Consider the following 19,736-nt stretch of genomic DNA (forward strand, 5'->3'; position numbering starts at 1 on the left):
AGTATCTTAACTCTTTGTAATTTCAAAGACTTAGGCTCTGGGGATATTCTAACATACTGCATATGACATGAGTCTTGCAAATCAACCACTGCTTCCTCTATTTTATTTTGCTCAGAAAAAAATGTTCAGAAATCTGTACTCAGAAGACAGTTTTTCCTGATCATTCTTTTCTTATATACCATGCTTTTTAGCCCTAGTTTCTTGGGAACGTTTATGAGGCTTAAAAGGCTATCTAAACATGTCTAGAAATTTGAAAAGCTAATGGTATGTAGGCCAATTCTCTTGATGTTACAGTTGTACAAATAATATTGAACAGAAAAGTGAAGGAATAGTAAATACTCAGTTACTGCTAGATTCATTCTGAGAAATTAATTGCTTTTCACAAATACTGTCAAAAATTTTTAACAGCAGGGAAGCAAAGGGAATGATTTGCCGGTAAAGTAATGCTGTATTATAGTACTATAGCTCCATTAGCTGAGTCAGTTATTATATAAGTTTTCTCTATTATTCAAAATACACAATTTTAATGACATAATAGGAAATTAATCAGAAATCTGTGGCTTTGGTCATGTCATCAATTCAAAATTTTTTGGGTTTTGAAAATTTGAACTGCCATTAACTAGTTACTTACTAAAATATCACTGCATTGCTAGTCAGTTATGTAAACTGGTCAACTCTTTCTTCGTAAGTATGTGAATAAGTTGAACTTCTGTTCGTGAAAGCATGCCAAAATAGTCAGATTATACTCATGTTTGTGAGTAGCCTTGAATATGTTATTGAGGTAACTGTGCATTGTGGTTTGCCTTTCAAAAACGATTTTGAAATTCATCAAGAGACATGAGCATTATGTAAGATAAATTTGTTTGGTACGTTTTTATATACTTTGTCTCTCTCCTTCAGGCAGTGAGATATGATAATCACTATACCAACACAAAATACTGTTTGTGTCAGATGTTAAGAGAACAGTTGGAAACTACTCAGGGTAAGAAGCTGCATGCTGCACAGTCCACACAGGAGATCTGGTAAGCATGTACTTCAGAAACAGGAATTGTACTCTGTCAAACTTGCAAGCCACTTCTCTGTCTGTAGCACTGCCTGGCATTTCATACCTTCAGAAGAAGTTGCAAAAAGCCCAAAAATAAACCAAACAAAAAATCCAGGAAGTGAGATGGGGAATAATACAATAAACTTTTCTAGGTTTCCTCCATGCTCAGGTTTTAAAGCTTTAACCCTAAAACTGTCTATATATTCAACATACTCATTTGAGTGGTGCGTAACCGAGTGACAGGCATTTATCCAATACTTGCATAAACTGATTAAGAAAAGTTTCAGCATTCTGTAGTGTTAGTCTGGAGGTTAATAGTGTGGAGTTTGTCTTCTTCCAGACATATTTATTTATTTGGACTTTTCCTTTTGCACGTGGGGGTTTTAATGTTACTGGAATATTTATGACAAGATGTTTGTTTTAAATGAACACTTAGAGATAAACTGAAAACCATGTATGAAGGTTGCCTATATGATACTTAAATGTATTTCTTTTGTGCTGCTTTTCATACCTGAAATATCCTAATGAACGATGACAACGTTTTTGAGGAAATATAGCAGTCTAGAGGAAATATAGTGTCTCAAAGGGGAGACAGAAAAAGAAGAAGGAAAAGTTTGAGAGAAACCATAAAATAGACATGTGATTAAAGAATTCACACAGAATGGAGGGGAATTCAGGTTTGGACCCATACCAAACTGAACAAAATAAAGGTCTGAGCTTGCATGTATCATATCCATGTTGTGTGCTATAACTATCCTTCTGATGGAATGAAGGGGAAGAAAGTCTCTGTTTTTATAAAATAAACAGTCTGAAACTGTTTGTTATCTTATGTGTATGAAAATGGATAGAAATGTTGAAAGCTTGAAATATTTTGTAGATGGAGTTATTGTTTTCTAGCAAACCCTAATCAGCATTCTGTTCATGTTCAAAATGAATCGAAATGCCTGCAATCCTTTTGCCAGTTTATTGCAATTTACCAATTTTGGCTCTTTATAAACACTGCTGTCCATGATTATTACAATACAATGAAGGGAATTTGTATTTTATATATAAAAGGAGCTAGCCTTCATTATTCATAAAGGAGCAGTGGAATCCATGAACAACATTTAAATCTTGCAAGTTACTTTTCACTTTTGCAATGTAAATAGTTGAACAATTTGTAGTACAGTAACTTACTATCTATTTTGCTTATTGTTTTCCAGTTTGGTTAGAAGATTGAAACTGAAACAATCTTTTACAACTTCAAATAACTCTTAGCCAAAAGGGCGGTGGTGTTCTCTAGTGCATGAATAGTAATGCATAGTATATAAAGAAAAGAAATTGTAAAGTAAGAGTCAAGCCTTTAAACAGCTAATTACAAGAGTCACAGTTTATACACATAAACACTGGGTAGAGGTCTAGTGTAAAACTTTTGGTTTTGTGTGCTATGTCTTAACAACTATTTAGGGGCTTCCAAAATTGAACATAATCAGTTTTTGTGTATGTGATGCAATACCAATTTCAAAACTGGCTTAAGCAGTGTACATGCGTGAGAGAGGGACAGAGAGCGAGCCACTTGAAAATTTATAAAACTGCTTTCTATCAGCAGGCTCAGTCTTTTAACCACTGTTCTAAACAGCCTGTTTAATGTCCAGATAACTGAAGGACATTCAGTTATTTAAATGCACCTATACATTTTCAGACAAAAATGTTACTTAATACTGTTGTCTTCTGGTGGTGATGGCATGCTACAGCCATTTGAGGTTTTAACCTCAGTACTGAATGCAGAACAGCTGCATTTCAGACAAAAAAATTTACCTAACAGTACATAATAAGTTGTCTTCTCTTAGAAGCATCGGTTAGCATTATTTACCTTTATTGCTTTTCCACTTAGAGCCTTGGAGTTGGCTTTGTGGCTGGAATTCATTTTGTCATTGAACAGCCTCATACCAATGAGCATTCTCATAACAGTCAGAAAGTAAAAGTTTTCTTATGCTGCAGGTTTTTTTATTGTTATCATCTGCAGAAAATGAATAGCCTCAGTTTTTCAAAGTATATGCAGCCTGCCATGGATCTGAAATTTAAAAGGATTTGAGGCTCTTGCCTTTGACCCAAATCCTAGTTGCTTCCTCCCTTGTATTGAGGCTTGTGAATAATACTCTGAAGTCAGAAAATCTGAGATTTTGAAGTATTCAGATGTTAGAGTGTTTATTGCTTATAGTATTTTTAAATACTAAAATTAGAAGAAGAATCTATTTCCTACTTTTCTCTCATATTGCCCTTGTGGAGCTGATATACCAAGAGTCACTCAGAGATGTTCTTTGCTGATTCATCCACCTGCAAGTTATTAATTGAGCTAGTAACTTGAACATTGCAGGACCTGTATTTCTGATTAATTCTGCCTGGACTTTCAGGCTGCAAATTGAATGTATAGTGCTGGAAATGAGAACATTCTTTTTCTACTTGTAGCTCAACAGTATTCGATAAGAATTGAAGGAGAAACAATATAATATCACTGTGCAGAATATAGCCACACTTTCATGTGATTCTCTGTACATATATACTCTATTTAAACAAAATTGATTTCTCTACTTACTTTTCTCTATCTTAATGTGATACAAAAATTTATAAGCTGATCTCTAATACAAAGGAATTGTGATTGAATAGTGAAGCCTTTGAAATGGCTGACTTCTATGAAGAAACAACAGCTATTTTCGAAGCAAAGAAAACATCTTTAGAAACTGAGACACAAGATGAAGATGACCAAATGGAAGATCCAGATGTAATAAAAATGGCTGTTAGATTTGACAAGTAAGCATGCAAATTAAGTTTTTCACTATCTTGCATCTGTAAATAAAAACAGTGAATTTGTCAGTGCCTTACAGTTTTTTGAAAATAACAATTTGCCTAACAGTGCTTACTGAGTGAATTTTTATGAAGCAATTTGTGTACATCATTACATAATCACTAGCATCACTTCTATTCCTGTGCTATTTGGATGTTGTAAGATGTTCTTTAGTTCCAGGCCTCCTGAGACTGCTTAATTCTCTCAGTTAACTTATTAAAAGTGCTGAGTGATCTTAAAAGAAATTCAAATATCTGTACATAGAAGAATGTGAGTATAGAAAGATAGAGTTCAGTTATTTTTAGTGAAATTTAACTAAACCACTATACTTTTTATAGAAAAAGTCCTGCACAAATTTCATAATACTCTTTTCTAAGCAGATAACGTGTGCTCATCTGCAGTCTTCTAAACATGTTCCACTCATAAGGTATTCCTTGAAAAAACAATTCATGGAGTTACATACAATATTATTTTAAGTAAGCTTTGATTATAATCTGTGAAGCCTATAGAATTGCTGTTACTTTCCATGTTATACCCGTGTTTGCTATTTTTGCTATGTTTGCTATTAAGTCTGTCAAACAGCTCAAGAAGAGTGTGATATAAAATGCTCCTCAAATCCAGTCATAATGCTTTAATATTTACAGCAAATATTACCTGACTCCCTGAGGACTGAATGCAGTGGTTTTACAGTATTTCTTTTTTCTGCCAGGTATGAGGGGCTGTAATTCCATGTCAGTAACTGAATCAATGCCTACCTTTCCTACCCTTTTTTATTTGGTAACTGTACTATCTTATAACAGAAGCAGCTTCTTTTCTTTCTTCTAGTGTTTAATCTTATATTGTTGCTTATAATAAGCAGTGCCAAACTGTATCTCTGTTCTGTGTCATATATTTAGTTAGACTCTCCTTTCTGGGAAGTATCTTTTCTCTATTTGTATTACTACAGGATGGGAATGTTTGGGAAGAATTAATAGAAGAGTTTAGGTTTTATTTTAGATGTTATGTCAGACATATTACTTGAATTATCTAATAAATAGCATTTTTCTCATAATTTGAGCGGTAAAATTAAACCACAAAGAATAACTGGTAGGAGTAATATAATAAGCAGCACTATCTGTTTTAAAATAGAACTCTGTGCACAGTTGTTGACCCCAGATTTTTCTGTCTAGGCGAGAATATCCACCTCAGATTACTCCAAAAATGTATCTTCTGGAATGGTGTAGAAAAGAAAAGCATCCTCAGCCTGTTTATGAAACTGTGAGTCAATGAAGAAACCCTTTCAAACCTCTTCCTCTGCTTTGTCTATGAAATTAAGTATTTTAGGACTCAAGGTAGTAAGAAATTCTGCTTCCCAGTCTGGCATAGCTCTTGAGTAAGCAGCTTCAGAAATGGTAATATGCATATGTATGAAAATAGCAGATTATTTTATTAGAAAATAAAAATTTAGAAGTGAGACCTTCAGTCTGGTTTTTATTCATGTGTGAAAGAACTCGCTGTAACTACAGGTCATTACATAGGAATCCATGACTGACTTTATTTTACTTCTGTGTAGTAAAAAATTTGGATTCAGAAATCATCTGATTTCTGTTGTTTTCTCTGTTGTTGCACACTATTGTAGGTAGGAACTATATGGGACAGGAGCAACTGCTTGGTTAGATGGGGACATTATTTGATTTTTTTTTTTTTTTAAAGCAAAAATATTTGCAGTTTGGACAATTTCTTCTTATTTTTTAATCTTAAATATGCAAGGTTAAATTTGTGGTGTGAATTACAGTAATTTTAAAGGTGTTACTTGATTGTGGTGTAAAGACAAGAATAACAAGGAGCCCTGACAATGTTGTTTGTTCTGTAAATGACATGACTGTTTTTTGACACCTCCCTTCCTTTTAATTTTTTCTCCAGGTTCAAAGACCATTGGATAGATTATTCTGTTCAGTAGTGACAGTAGCTGAGCAAAAATACAGATCAACTCTGTGGTAAGATATCCTTAATGTTTTTTGCAGCTGTATTGTAATTGTTTCTGAAATGTTGCTTAAAACTTGGAATGAAAGGGTGCTCCAGTTTATTCCAGTTGACTTTGATAAAAGTCAACTAAAAGCTACCTACTAAAGCTACCTCTAGGAGGGAGAAAGTATTAAAAATTTTTGAGAATTGAATGTGACAAGAGGAAGTAAGCTTCAGCATAATCAAGTAAACCATTACAGATTTTAATTTGCTTTAGCACGTTAGTCCACAAATTGTATTGGAAGGGGAGCAATTAGGTGATCTGGTTCAATTGTGTCTGTGAAGAGTTCAAAAACTAACCAAGGGAGGCAGAGGAGAACATAGGAGGAGGTAGTGTCTTCAGCCACTACAACAGATCCATTCTCAAGAGCAAGTCAGGATTAAGTGTCCTTATACTGTGAAGCAGAGGACAGTTTAGTGGCTTCTCAGAGATCACAGTTGATTCAACAGTTACATCCAGGGCTGCTCTGAAGTTTCATGATGGTATTTTATACAATCATCTATTAATACTGGAGCTGACTTCAGGCATTTGCACCTAAGTTGATCTTGATTTAACGGCAAAGCTAAAGCTCAGCATTGAACATTTTAAAGAGGACAAATGCACACAACAATTACTGGTGTTTACAGCATTCCTGTTCGGAAACTTTAGGAAGTTAAGCTCAGCTGGTATGAAACTTTGAGAAGAAAATGTTTTCAAATACTGAATTTTACAAATGTGTAATCTGCAGTCCTGCTCAGAAATGTCAGAATTTTTATTGTTATGGAACAGTTCCCGCTTCTGTCAGCATCACTGAACTTGTACGCCTACCAGAGATTATATTTGGGCCTGAGTGTCATTCAAGAAAAGTGATCCTTCAAAACTCAGTTTTGTTTAGTGATCATATTTGTAGAAGTTAACTTTCTGAGGATTGCAACCATTTGGGCCAAATACACGTTGACTTCATACCTTTGAAATGAAGAGTGTTTGAGACACAAGACCTGATAGAAACAGATTTTCTAGGAATGTTACATCAGGAGTGATGCATCAACATTGACACCTAGCAAGATTCAGATAATTTCTGGGACTGACTTATTTTGTTCTTCTGCTGTGAGATGACTACAAATGCTGCTTATTTCATGATGTTGCATCAGAGATGGGTAATTGATTGTCTCTTGGCAGTGTTGAGACTTCAGTTTCTACTTTTACCAGTGTTCTGTCTGCTTGCTCTTCAGGGACAAGTCAAAGAAACTAGCAGAACAGGCTGCAGCTATTGTCTGTCTGAGAACATTGGGTGTCCCAGAGGGAAAGCTGTGTGAGGGAGAGACTCACCTGATTAACAAACGCAAGAGGGAAGACCGGGAGTGCTTGAATAACAGAGACCATGGAGAAGATCTTTCTGAGCCTTCCCATAAAAAAGCTAATATTATTGCAGAAACTTCTGACATGAATGTGCCTAAGATGCCACGATAGCATGGAAATTAGAGGTTTCATGCCTATGCAGCTACAAATTAGCTCCTATTTGTATATCTTGCTGTTCACCTTTCGTTTGTATTCTCTTGAAGACAGATAAATTCCCCAGTTGTGAAAAATGCCAATGAGATGTTTACTGTTCACCACTCACTGTCCCTACGGTGCCTTTCAGACAGGATAAATTAGCAACTTGATTTTAAAGAACATTGAGAAGATTATCCCAAATAATAAATTTTAAAATACCAGATATTTTGAAAGCAATTTTGTCATTGGTTTTATTACTTGTTTTTTATTTTTACAAGTCTACGGTGTGCTGCTAAGAGATGTATGAATACATCATCCATAAGCAGATGGATTCATTATGGAACTATGTAGTTAATCAGAAGAATTAATGTAGAAGAATATTAGTAGCCAAGTAGACATGGTTTTGTCTAATGAGTTTTATGCATATCTTATAAGCTTTATTTACACCCATCATATATCAAGGAAAAAGTTTTTTGCAGAGAGGACTTAGAAATTATAACACTAAGCATGAAAATAACATTCTTTCATAATTTCTACTACATTTTACACTCCAGAAATATGACAATAGAATTAACCATCCTTTCCTGGTCTTAGGTATTACAATTGTGCCTTTCCAGTAGAGAACTGGAGCCAAGCCTGGTAGCCATGAATTTGTTGAATGAAGGCACTTTGAGCTGTTTTGTTCTTTTGAACGTGGAAGTTCTAGTAAATGTCTACATGTATATTACCTGCAATAATGGGCATCCAAATATGGCCTTGTGTGTTTGTTCTTGAAATGTGACCTAGTTTGCCTTAGTATTTAGCTGCTGGTGATACTGGTGGCCTTAATCAAAGGCTCATGTTCTCTTCTTAATTTGCCATCATCATAACTTCCTATTAAAGTAAACTATAAGGACATGCTATATGCCAAGAGAGGACACAGACCTAGTCTGATTTCATGGCAATTCAGCTGAGCTTGTCTGATTTCATTTAGAGTTTTGAATCCCCAAAAGAATGTCTTAATGGATTAAGAGAATTCAGGGATTTTGGTTATTAACAGTTTATTGAAATGGTGGTTTAGTTTCCCTCAACAGGGTAAGGCATCTTAAGATTATCAATTCTGGTCTGAAGACAGGGACATCATGCCATGATCTCTAAAGTATTTGGTATAAAGAATATACAAAATACAATTCATTTGGATGTAGTTCATAAATAGTCTTCCTATTTAAAAATTTGAATCTTTTTCCTCAAGTGATAGTGCCAGCGTTAAACCATTCTTTTACAATGGAAGAACGGTATCTCACCAGATAATATTCAGACTTACGAAATTAAATACATGTGTATTCATATTTAAAATGTCTGCTGTTTAAATCAGAGTAATTTATAGTAAATGTATACAGTCTAAGAAGAAAGTTTTTCTTGTTCATTTTGTACATTGCAGTAAATGCAGTTAAATATACTTAGATTTGATATAACTTTAATGCTAGAATTTTACTCTGAAGCAGCAAAAGAATTTGCAGTATTAATCAGGAATTTCAGAAGTAGCCATTTTCCTATTGAGAGTGCTATCTGGATATCTTGTTTTTGTCAGGACTATTTGGAGCCATCATAGAATAATAGAGAAAAAGTCATTCTTAGGTCCTGCTAGCAGTGTGGCTTGCAAGGTCTAATATCATAGAATGTTTGAGCTTGAAAGGGACCTCTGGAGATCCCGTCTGGTCCAACCCCCTTGCTCAAAGGAGGGTTAGCTAGGGCAAGTTTCCCACAACTGTGTCTAGCTGGGTTTCGCGTGTCTCCAAGGATTGAGACTCCAGCCACAACCTTTCTTGGCAACCTGTTCCAGTGTTTGATCACCCTTACAGGAAAAAAAAAGTGGTTTTTTTCCTTCTTGTGTCTACGTGGAATATCCTTTATTTCAATTTGTGCCCATTGTCTCTTGTCCTGCCACTTAGAAGGATCTGGCTTCATCTCTTGTCATCATTGTCTGTCTAAAATTAAAATTGAATCTTTGGATAAACCCCAATTATTATAGGTGGTGGTACCTAAATACAGTGTGGACTTGTATGGCAGCAATTACTATGGATTGGTGGAAATTACAGTGGATTGGGACCAATTTATAGATAAACCAGCCATGGGAAGCATGTAATTTCTGTCTTGGCTTGTAGAAGAGTCATTATGTCATCCCCCCCCCCAAAAAAAACCAAACCAAAAACAATCACTCAGGAGTAAGTCTGCCACTGCTGATACGGTCCTCTTTCAGAAAAGAGATCGGATCATTCAATATAGGAGCCAAGGCCTTCATAGCAGTATTTGTATCTTTTCTTTTTTTCTCCTGATATTTTGTCACGTGATATGAACATGCATCCTTCCTGCCTCCTTACTGAGTTGTAGCGCATGGAGACTTTGCACATTGTTTCCTTCCAGCAATTGACTCAAAATGCAATTCAGAGCCCATGTTTATGGGGAGAGACGGGTGACTCCAGTGGCACTTGAGAATATGTAAAATTTGGTTTTATGTTGAACAGCTGAGCAGATTTCTGCAGCATGCTGTCAAAAATTCACATGGAACTATAGTTGAAGATAGATACCTAAACAGAGGTTGTATGAATACCCTAGCATGTAGATGTTTAGTCATCTTATGTTATAGAATATGTGTCTTGGTTTGGTTGGTGGACAGAATTGGATAATACTGGATATATAGTTTCCTGTGAGCTGAAACAAGTACTATGTTAACTCTAGTCTGTGATGTATATATATTGTATTTATATTTAATCAAATAGGTGCTAAAAGTTTGGGGGGGGTGTCTGTTTTCTAGTAAGTGCGTGTTTTCAAATCCTTACTTAAATTTTTATGTGGTCACCAATGCTTACGCTTACTCCTCTTAATTCATTGTAATAGTTGTATACATTAATGAGGTTGTCTGTGCTGTAATATGGATGGTCATAGCTAGGACAAACAGCATGTGAAAATGAGAGTGAGGAGTCACTGTGTTGGAATGAGCATTCAATGCTAAATATAGAAGGGCTGTAAATTCTGGCAAATGGCTAGAAAGCATAACATGTTTGACACCCTTGATCAGTTTCAAAAAGAACTAAAGAAAAGTTGCAATTGTATATATGTGTGTGTGCATGTCAGAATGTTTTTGTTTAATGACTTTGTTACATGCTTTCATTCCTCTTAACTCTTACAGCTAAGGTGTGACTTATTATCCTACTTTGATCACTCGATTCACCCTAACCAGTTCTACAGATAGGATAATTGTATTTACTATGTATGTTCCCTTCTCAGCACTGGTTTTAAAGTAATTACTTCAGTGACCAGTGCTTTCCTTCTAGAAATTGTTCTGTTTACATTAGTTTTAAAGAGCAAACTACACTGATGACTTGTCTGTACGCGTTTCTCCTGTGCTTCTCTTTTCTGCTGTACCTTTCATAAACAGAAGGTGGCAGATTTTTTTCTTAATTTTTTTTTCAGAAAAATATGCTGACTTCTACAGTTTTTAACGATCCAGCCATTGCACTTCTGCATTCTTGCATAGGGTGGCAACTGAGACCACAGTTGGGTTGGGTTGGAGGATACTTAGCCTCACTCTTCATAAATGTCTCTTTTTCTTTTTTTTTTTTTTTTTTTAAATTTTAATGTGGTGTCAATATGATACTTGGTCAATACTAACCAAAGCTGTGCTCTATTTTGAGTATTTGCTTAGTGAAAATGTTTCCCTATTAATCCTACAGAACTCAGTGAAGCAACTGTTATTTTTTCTGTCACAAGGCTACAGCAAGCAAACAAAAAAGCGGTTGTGTTTTGTTTCTTGATACTGATGCTGCAGAAACTGTTCGTAACAATACCTGTCAAAGTGTTATCCATGGGAATGGGGAGAACTGTAACTTGTCCTCCCTGTAGCCTACATGTGCTCTGCTTATTAGAAAAGTGAATGAGAATGCAAAGGTATTTTTACTAGCCTTTTAGCATGGATGCGCTTACTGTGGGGCTACCTCCGGGGGCCTTGCCGGTTGGAATGCTTTTTGGAATGTCCCGGGCTCTGAGCCCAACCCCGCCCTGGAATGTGAGGTTAAATGTTGGCGGTACAAATAAAGAGTTTGAATATCAAAATCCTAGAGTTCCCCAGTACTGCAATTTCAGAAAGCTGGCAAGTGAACCACATGTCAGCTCAGCTGCTCTCTGATTCAAAGAGTAAGCATGCCTTGGGTTGCTGGGGGAGGAGGGGGTGGTAGGATGTTTTTTGTTTAGGTCTGGTTTTTACTTACCCATTATGACCTGCATAAGGGCATGCTTTTTAAAGACATTAACAGGCAAGATTGCAAGAGGTCCCAAACAGGTGTTGGCTAGAAAGAAGTCTTCATTCACAAAAGCATTTTATCACCACTTCTTTAATCAAACCTACAAGCTCAACATACTTGAGAGCTGTTGCCTTACTAAACAGGAGTCTGCTTATATTTGGACTTCGAGTTAAGCAGCTATGTTGATGAAATGGCCTGTAAGGCTTAAGTTTCCATCTCTGTCACAGTGCAGGAGGCCAATGTTTGAGGCTTTCATTCAGTTTCTGGTGACAAAGCTGATGAAAAACATTAAAAGCAAGACGCAAAGCCTTTGGTGAGGAGGGAGTGCCTCATGTATTGTTAAACAGCAGTTGCCTAGGTCAGTTAAGGAGAAGAACTGATGAGCTCCAGAGGGAGTCTAGTCCAGTCATCCTTACTCAAAGGAGCATTAACCTCAGTGTTTTTATGAGAGGGGGCTTAAAAAATATAAATTTGTGGCATTCACTTAGGTCCCAAATGAAACCAGCTTGTAGGAGTTAATGTGAATCTGCCTGTTAAATATCTGTTAGATAAATAAATAAATACTTTTCCCTTGCTCTGGCATGGTGGGAGAGTCTCCGTTTTCCATTTTAAGAAAGTTATTGTCTGAGAGATGTCCTCCTGTGAGAGTTTACAAAGCACTGTAGTACAAATCTGACACTTTACTGATTTTAACTTAATTTTCCTTGTTAGTCTCCATACATTTGTTAATGCTTCAGTGTGTCATTGTGTTTGATAAGAAAAATGAGCTTCCTGTTTAACTGCCTTTAAAAATTATTGCTCGGTGATCGTAACTGAAATGGTTATAATCTATCTATAGTTGCGAACATGGATTTTTTTATTAGTATTCTATTGTGTAGAGCCGACAGAATTGGATTTAAGTACAGATCTTCAATCTGTACTTTTTAGCTGTTTTAAAACTGTATAAACATTTTACCTTTCCTAATAAGTTTTTTTACTAATTTGTAAAATTACCTATGCAGTATTAGGATGCTGCATGTGCCATGCATGCCTATATACTTGCCACTGTCTATTCTGTGCAGAGGTTTTTAGCAAGGATTGTTAGCATTTAGTCATAGGTCTTTATGTTAAACTTCTTAAACAGAAACTGCTAAAATGGTTTTCCTTATTGTGGTCTGAGAAAAGCGAGAGTTACAAAGATATTAAACTAAAAGCTAGTACTTTTTTACCTTTTTTAATTTCAAGTGTTGTAAAACATTCTCCTTTTTGAGTTAGAAAAAAAATTAGGCTCTAATCAAACTTCATTGGGAAGCTTCTTGGTGACTTATGTGATTTGATTCAGTGCACGCTTATTTACTTAAGAAATGAACTACTGCAATTTTCTTTAAGTTTCTCAGGCAGCAAAGACATGAATGCCATTTAGTACTTTAGTGTTTCACTAGCTCTCTGAATCATAAAATTTAAAGCAAATTTCCTGGCCATCTGTATCTGCTCTAGTTACATACTCATATAAGTCCCAGGCAACAAACAATTTAAAAGCTGAAACCATTGTCATTGTTTTCTTCTCACTGTGCTGAAATGGAGCCAAATCCTGGACACCAGACAGAACACAAGTAAACATGTCTGGGTAGAGGTACCTATACAAACCACAAAACCCATGAGATCTTAAGAGTGTTAAAAACAATATGGGACAGTTTCACTTCAAGCAGAAGCGTGCATTTATTTCCCCTGTATGGCATACAATGCTTTTTTTTGTAGTTTTTTTTCAGAAGTTAATTGAACATTCAGTATTCAGATCCTTAGGTGAGAGGGAACAGCAGATGGAGTGTTCGCGGGGGCAACAGAAAGATATGATTTCAGAAGCCTGGAATATTGAGACTGCAGGGTTAAGCCAGTAAATCACTGTGCAGTTAGACCATGATGCCTACCTGTCACATCAGTGACATGGTAATTCTAGTTTACTGTCTTGCTGCCCTGTGGCATTCTTTTATTACAGCTAATACCAGCTTTCATACTTTGTTCTGCCTAGGCATGGAAAACAGTTGTAGTACTTATAATTTTTGTAGCCCTTAGGCTATATAAATACTGCATTATGAATACTGAATTAATAGAGATTTAATAAATTATCTTCTCTCCCATTAAATTCTATCAGCATGCCAAATGTTGCAATGTAGACTGTAAAATCAGTGGTAGTTTGCTCACTAGTATAGCTAGCATGCAAGACTATGCAGTGTGACCCGAGATGCATGCATATCCTGTAGTGGCAGTGATGCTGGGGTGAACGGATAAACAGAGGGGGAAAAAAAAAAAAACCAAAACCAACAAAAAACTAGTCACTGATGTCTTTCCGTACAATAGTACTGGTTCAGCATTTATCCATAGATTCAGCATTTACCCATTTTCCTCATGTTCATATTCAGTATTTAAGCTCTTGTAAGTCCATAGTAGAAGGATTCTCCATTCTTTGTTAGAGACAAAATGTGTAACACACCATTTATTTAAAATGATGCCCTATGCCACTGAGTTACAGAAGCAAATGCAACTCGAAGTATGATGGAGGACAGAGGTTCCATTTCATTTCTTCTTGTAGAGAAACACACTGAAGAGAAACGGATTTGCTCCACCTCCACTTTGTTATTTTTTTCATACCTCTTAATCTAAAAAAAAAAAAAAGTAATTTAGATGAAAAGGAGATTTTCCAGAAAGGGTTGATGTATTTCCATGAAAGGAAGAGCTAACCTCATCCTGTTAAAAAATGTCTCGCATCTTCACCTATCACTGCTAGACTGACATTATGCGTACTATTTACCCCTTCAGCCTAGCCTGTGAATTCACCGGATCACCTGGTCGGAGAGAACATTTCGCCCACGCAGTTCACTCTTCTCACTTCCCCTGTGCTTTAGAACCCCACACGCATGCTGTCATTGTACTGACGTCCTATATGGCCCAACAAAACATGACAATAATGATGTTTCTGTGTGAACACACATACAAAATTGAACACTCTCCTTTACAAATTTTATGGGGTTCATGGGAGCCAAACCTGATTCTCAAGCCATGAAAACTTCCCCACTGGGAAAATGAGAGAGGTAACATAGTAGCTGTCTTGGTTTAGGACTTTCTAATCCTCTAATTACATTCTCACAAACTGGGTACCTGAGACCGATGGAGAACGTTTCTGTTCCAAGGCCAGAATTCTCACCTAGGTCTGTAGTTTATTCCTGCTGGTTGCAAAGATAAAAGCACCTATCAGCAAATAGGAGGGATATTCCTCAGTTTAGTATGCAGTGTTACTTTAATTTTTTTTTTTTTTTTTTTTTTTACAGTTCTAGGATCCTAGACTCACAGAAAGCAGCTAACTGTATTCCTTCTTGCATTAGTAAATTTGGTTGGCTTTTCTGTAACTGTGCCTTAAACTGATTTTCACTAAATACACCTCGGCCTTTAGAGAAGAAGTTGTCTGTAACTTTTTAACAGATTTTGGGATACTGACAAAAGCTAATCTTAGCTTATTGAGGGTACTCTTCACTCGGGTCAGTGTGGATGGGGAAGAGGGTTTTCAAATGGTAATTCAGAATAGTTTCTGCTCAGTTGTTTCCTTAGCCTCACTAAGCTAAAGTTAGCTTTTGTAAATACCATTCTTTTCTTCCACTTCAATATTTAGAGTAGGCATGTCAAGCTGACCAATCTTTTTATCTGAACATAGTCACCTTGTTAATCCCTGAATTTCCATTGCAAGCCTTTCTTGCATCCCTGAGTGAACTAAAATGAATTTGGGATTCAGCTGTTACACCTGAGTTACTAGAACAGTATTGTGCAGGTGTTGACTTCCATTCAAGAAGGCATTTAGCTGGGATGACAAAAAAGTGTATCTGTTGTCTTCCTATCTTTGCTTGGCAATGATTGCTTCTGTAGGTAGAGATCATTAAACAATATTTCTTCCTTGATTTCTGTAGTGCACAGCTGGTAGCATTCAACTGGTGTCAGTGTTGGTTTTCATTATGTTACTTCCTTCTGCTGTAACTAGGGTCCTCAGGAGCATGCGCATATCCCTTCAGCAGGAGCATCTAGCACAGGGGCTGAGCAGACAGCTGAGTGGCCACCAGCTTTGCTGGCCCCAACAAAATCTGCCACCAAATGTCAGTCAACACCTGAAGTGCCTTGCCTGACATGTAAAGACTGTGTAGAATAGCAGTGTAGCAAGAATACCTCAGATGAATTATGAAGGTGGAAAACACAACTAGATAGGGAGCCTTTTGCTCTAGCACCTGCACTCATAGTAATACCTGTGAAGGTAGTAAAGATGTTTTAACTGAAGTGGAATGAGCTGCTGGTTACAGTCCAGTTCTTGGCATGAAACATCCTGTTGACAACTTCAGCACAATCATCAGTGGCAGAAAAAGAAAAGGGCAATTAAAATTTTTTTTAGTCCTTTTGAGTACAGTATCTCAGATCAAGACTCGGGGTCAGTGATATGGGCTTCTGTGGAGTTTGTACCGTGACTGTGTATGATGTAACTGATCTCCTAAAAGAATGTAATAATTTTCAGTCTTTGACACTGCTGTGCAAATTAGCACATAAATTAGTATGATGAGAAAATAGAGACCAACTGGATGTGCAGTTGTCTGATATGCTTCCTTGGGATTCAAGAAATGGAACTGGGAAACGTCCAGCATATTTCTATCCAGTATGCTTCCTATCTATTGACTGCTCAGTATTTTGTGGACAAGTTCATAACCTGTGCATAGCAGATAAAAGGTATCAAATTTATTTTGCTAATTTGTATGGATTAGTCGATTAATGAACAATTTACAGTATTGAGCTCTGTCAACAACCTGTGTGTATATATTATAAATACACCCACAGTGTATCACGAACTGCTGTAGTTTAACATAAAACTAGCACCAAGAGGATCTTCCTTGATAAGTGAGGAAGTGGCATGATCTGTCATTAGTTTCCTCCTAACGAGAAACAATATCTTCAACCACATCTTTAGACTCCCACGCCATTGTGGATATCAAGATGTTAAGCTCAGTTTATTTTAAAGGTCATCATGTGAGATCTAACACACAATTTCTAAACTATAAACAAAACATAACTCCACAAAAGGAAAATGCAGATTATCAAAAGTGAGTGAAACTTAACACAATGTCTAAAAATAGACTCCAGCATTACTTTTATGACTTAAAAACATCAGCAATTATGCACAGGGTTTGGTTTTTTTTGTTGTGAGATGAAGTTCAGGTCTGTGTGGAATATAGTTTTATTATCTATATTATAGCAACATCCAAAATAGGCCAAGTGTTAAGAGTATATGGAGCATCCGCTATGAAGAATTTACCATCTAAGAGAACAAACATGAAAGGTAGGGCAGACAGGATATAACTGTATACAAAGGGTGGAAGGTAGGGAGGAGCACAAAGCTGACTGACCCATTTTTCACAAGAGCAGAGGACAAGCTGGAGTACATCTTTTTATGCTTTTTGTGCTCTCTGTGACAGACAAAGATGGATCTGGTAAAGGAGGAGGGAGCTGAGGGACTCAGAGTGGACTCATGTCATAGTCAAGACATGGGAGAAAGAAAAACCATATAAAGCAGCTTAAAGAATGTGTTGTTGGATGAACCAGTGAGAAGAAAGTTAAAGAAAGTTCCAGGGATCTGGAACTGGGGTTACATGAAGCCATATCAATGTCAGAGTAAAATGATTTGCCACCTGCCTGAGTGTTTTTATTGATGATTTAGATATGGTTCTGAGATGCTGGATAATGTCCTGGATTCATATCTACCCACTACAAATATGGGAAGTGGCAACATACTTTCTTATATATGATTCGTGACACGAGATTATTTGAAATGGATATCACCATTGTTTCAAGTTTTTGCTAGTTGACTGTAAAGCTTTAGACTGAGTTACTTATAAAGGATGAAATGCTGGGTAAATTAGATGAATTAAAGTAACATATTCTGGAGCTAAGTTCTCACAAACTTAAAAGCTATTTAGGCAAGGAATTTTGCCTCAAGCCCTTTTCTGTTTGAAATTTTTAAATTGTATGCTTAAAAAGAAGGAACTGGTATCCAGTACTTCATGGGAACTGCATGAGGTTTCTCAAGAAATGTATTATATTTTACTGAGATGGGAGGTGAACTGAAGAATGCCAAAAAGGGGTATTGAATGACCATCAGTTAAGGAAGTTGCTACCTGTCCTTGAGTCTCATAGGTGTATTAGAATGACACTGTTTGAACTATGTTGCCAGTATATTCTTGGGACTAATTATTCCTGAAACAAATAACACACAATTCTCAGAGACACTAAAACTAAATAAGCTACTGTAGCAATTAATTCAAACATTTTAAACACTTTTTTTCTTGAAAAGTGTGGAGATAAACTAAGGCAAGGGAATATGAAAGCTGACTTGACATCTGTTCTGAGCTCTTTCATTGAGCTGTTCAGACTCACCAGTAATTTCATCCCTTTGCAGTTCCAGTTCCTCTGTTAGCATAGAGACATTGTATGTTATCAAGGCTCATGTAATAGGCTGTGGTTCAAACCAAGTTACCAAGTCCTGGCCTCCTGCTTCTTGTTACAACCTCCATCGCTTATTACCTCCTCCGTTGTGCTGGCACAGACACTTGCTTATAGTTGCTTTTATTTTTCAGGTGAATCAGTTCCCTAATCTGATTCACTCTGGGACCACATAGATTAGCGGTGGCACAACAGCAAGGATGGCACCTAGGCAAGAAAGGGTACCTGGGAATGGAGAGTGCCTAAGGAGGGGAAATGGGGACTGCTGAAGTCAATATTCATCACCTAGGAAAGGTCAGTACAGCCACAGCCTTATTAGCATCAGGCCCAGGGAAGTACCTCCTGGCAGCCTAACCTTTGCATTTGTAGATCTTGTTTATGGGCAGGGTTCATATTAGTCAAATCGGAGTTGTAATTTTTTGCATCAAATTATCCGTACAAATGGTGAGAATCATGGAAATAGAGCCCTCCTGAATAAGAACCCTGTACGTTGGGAAACGGTGTGCTCTGCAAGTTCTGTGATTTCTGAGAGCCGCTAAGACAAATGTTATTTCAATGTAATTGAAGTTGTATTGTTAAAATACCAGTTAAAATGACTGGCTACTGGCAGAACAGTGAGACCAAAACAGATCCTAGAGCTGGCTAAACTTTTCAAGTATTTATTCAGTTTTGTAGAACATTGTGCACCCCTGCAATGAAATCCGCTTCAAGGGTTCTGTTAACAACAGCTAATACAGCTGCTTTATAGCCAGGCTGGCTGTGCCTGCGTGAGCTGTAGCATTAAGAATGCCTACAGTGTACATACACTCTCAGTCACAGTGGGAGAAGTTGGTGGGCCAGTATCTGCATTATTTAATGGTAAAGTAGTTGTAATTCTTGTGGACTACCCATGGATTTTGATGTATATGGCAGCAATGCGAGTTTGTGATGGAAATCTCCATTTCTGAGCGTAGATTGTGATTTTAGGGAAGACTGTATCTGTTAAACCCTAGACATTTTATTGCCTCTTGCTAGTCCACAATAGGCATCATGGCAGCTGATAAACAATTTAGTCAAATGTAGAATCTAAAATTAAATACCTTGTTTTACTTCTTTTGCCCTCCCACTATTGTTTCCTGAAAACAAAGAATATTTTGAAATAATTATTGAATCCACAGCACACTTCTAAATGTTTGTCTAGGGAGTTAGTGCTTTGGAAAAGGTTTGGATTAGTGTCTGTATAGGCTGAAGTCCTCTGCGTCTTGTGAAGTCAATTCCAGAAAAGTAACCTTGGACATCTCCTCCTGCCCCTGTATCGCCCTCTCAGTTCTGCAAGTGCATCTATGTGTACAACTATTCGGCTAACTAGTCTGGGGAACTGATGCAGGGTGAAAACAAGCCAGCAAAATAGAGTGGTTTTGTTGGGTGGAATTTTTTGATAACCAAGGGCCACTGCCACCAGAAGAACTGCTGATGAAACACTCTTATTCTCATCTAGGATGACTTTGAACCAGGCTATATAGCCCCACAGTTCACATTACCAGATGCTTTGGACAGTGTCTCACTCCTAAATGAAAGATGAAAATAGATACTTTTTCAACACAGAAGTGGCAGCTGTAAGTATTT

The 19,736-nt window shown here is 36.8% G+C and overlaps 1 protein-coding gene across 3 annotated transcripts in view; it reads left to right on the plus strand.

The window, feature by feature from the left end:
- Positions 1-9,349, plus strand: part of DUS2 (dihydrouridine synthase 2) — a 31,040-nt gene extending 21,691 nt beyond the window's left edge. For all 3 annotated transcript variants that reach the window (XM_052795733.1, XM_052795736.1, XM_052795734.1), the window contains exons 12-16: positions 901-1,022; positions 3,692-3,835; positions 5,039-5,126; positions 5,772-5,845; positions 7,086-9,349. In XM_052795733.1, coding sequence (XP_052651693.1) covers positions 901-1,022; positions 3,692-3,835; positions 5,039-5,126; positions 5,772-5,845; positions 7,086-7,323 — 666 coding nt within the window. In that variant the 3' untranslated portion in view covers positions 7,324-9,349. The remainder of the gene's footprint in view (positions 1-900; positions 1,023-3,691; positions 3,836-5,038; positions 5,127-5,771; positions 5,846-7,085) is intronic.
- Positions 9,350-19,736: the final 10,387 nt, after the last annotated feature.

This window comes from Harpia harpyja, chromosome 9 (assembly GCF_026419915.1).
Source record: "Harpia harpyja isolate bHarHar1 chromosome 9, bHarHar1 primary haplotype, whole genome shotgun sequence".
In the NCBI taxonomy this organism is placed as follows: domain Eukaryota; kingdom Metazoa; phylum Chordata; class Aves; order Accipitriformes; family Accipitridae; genus Harpia; species Harpia harpyja.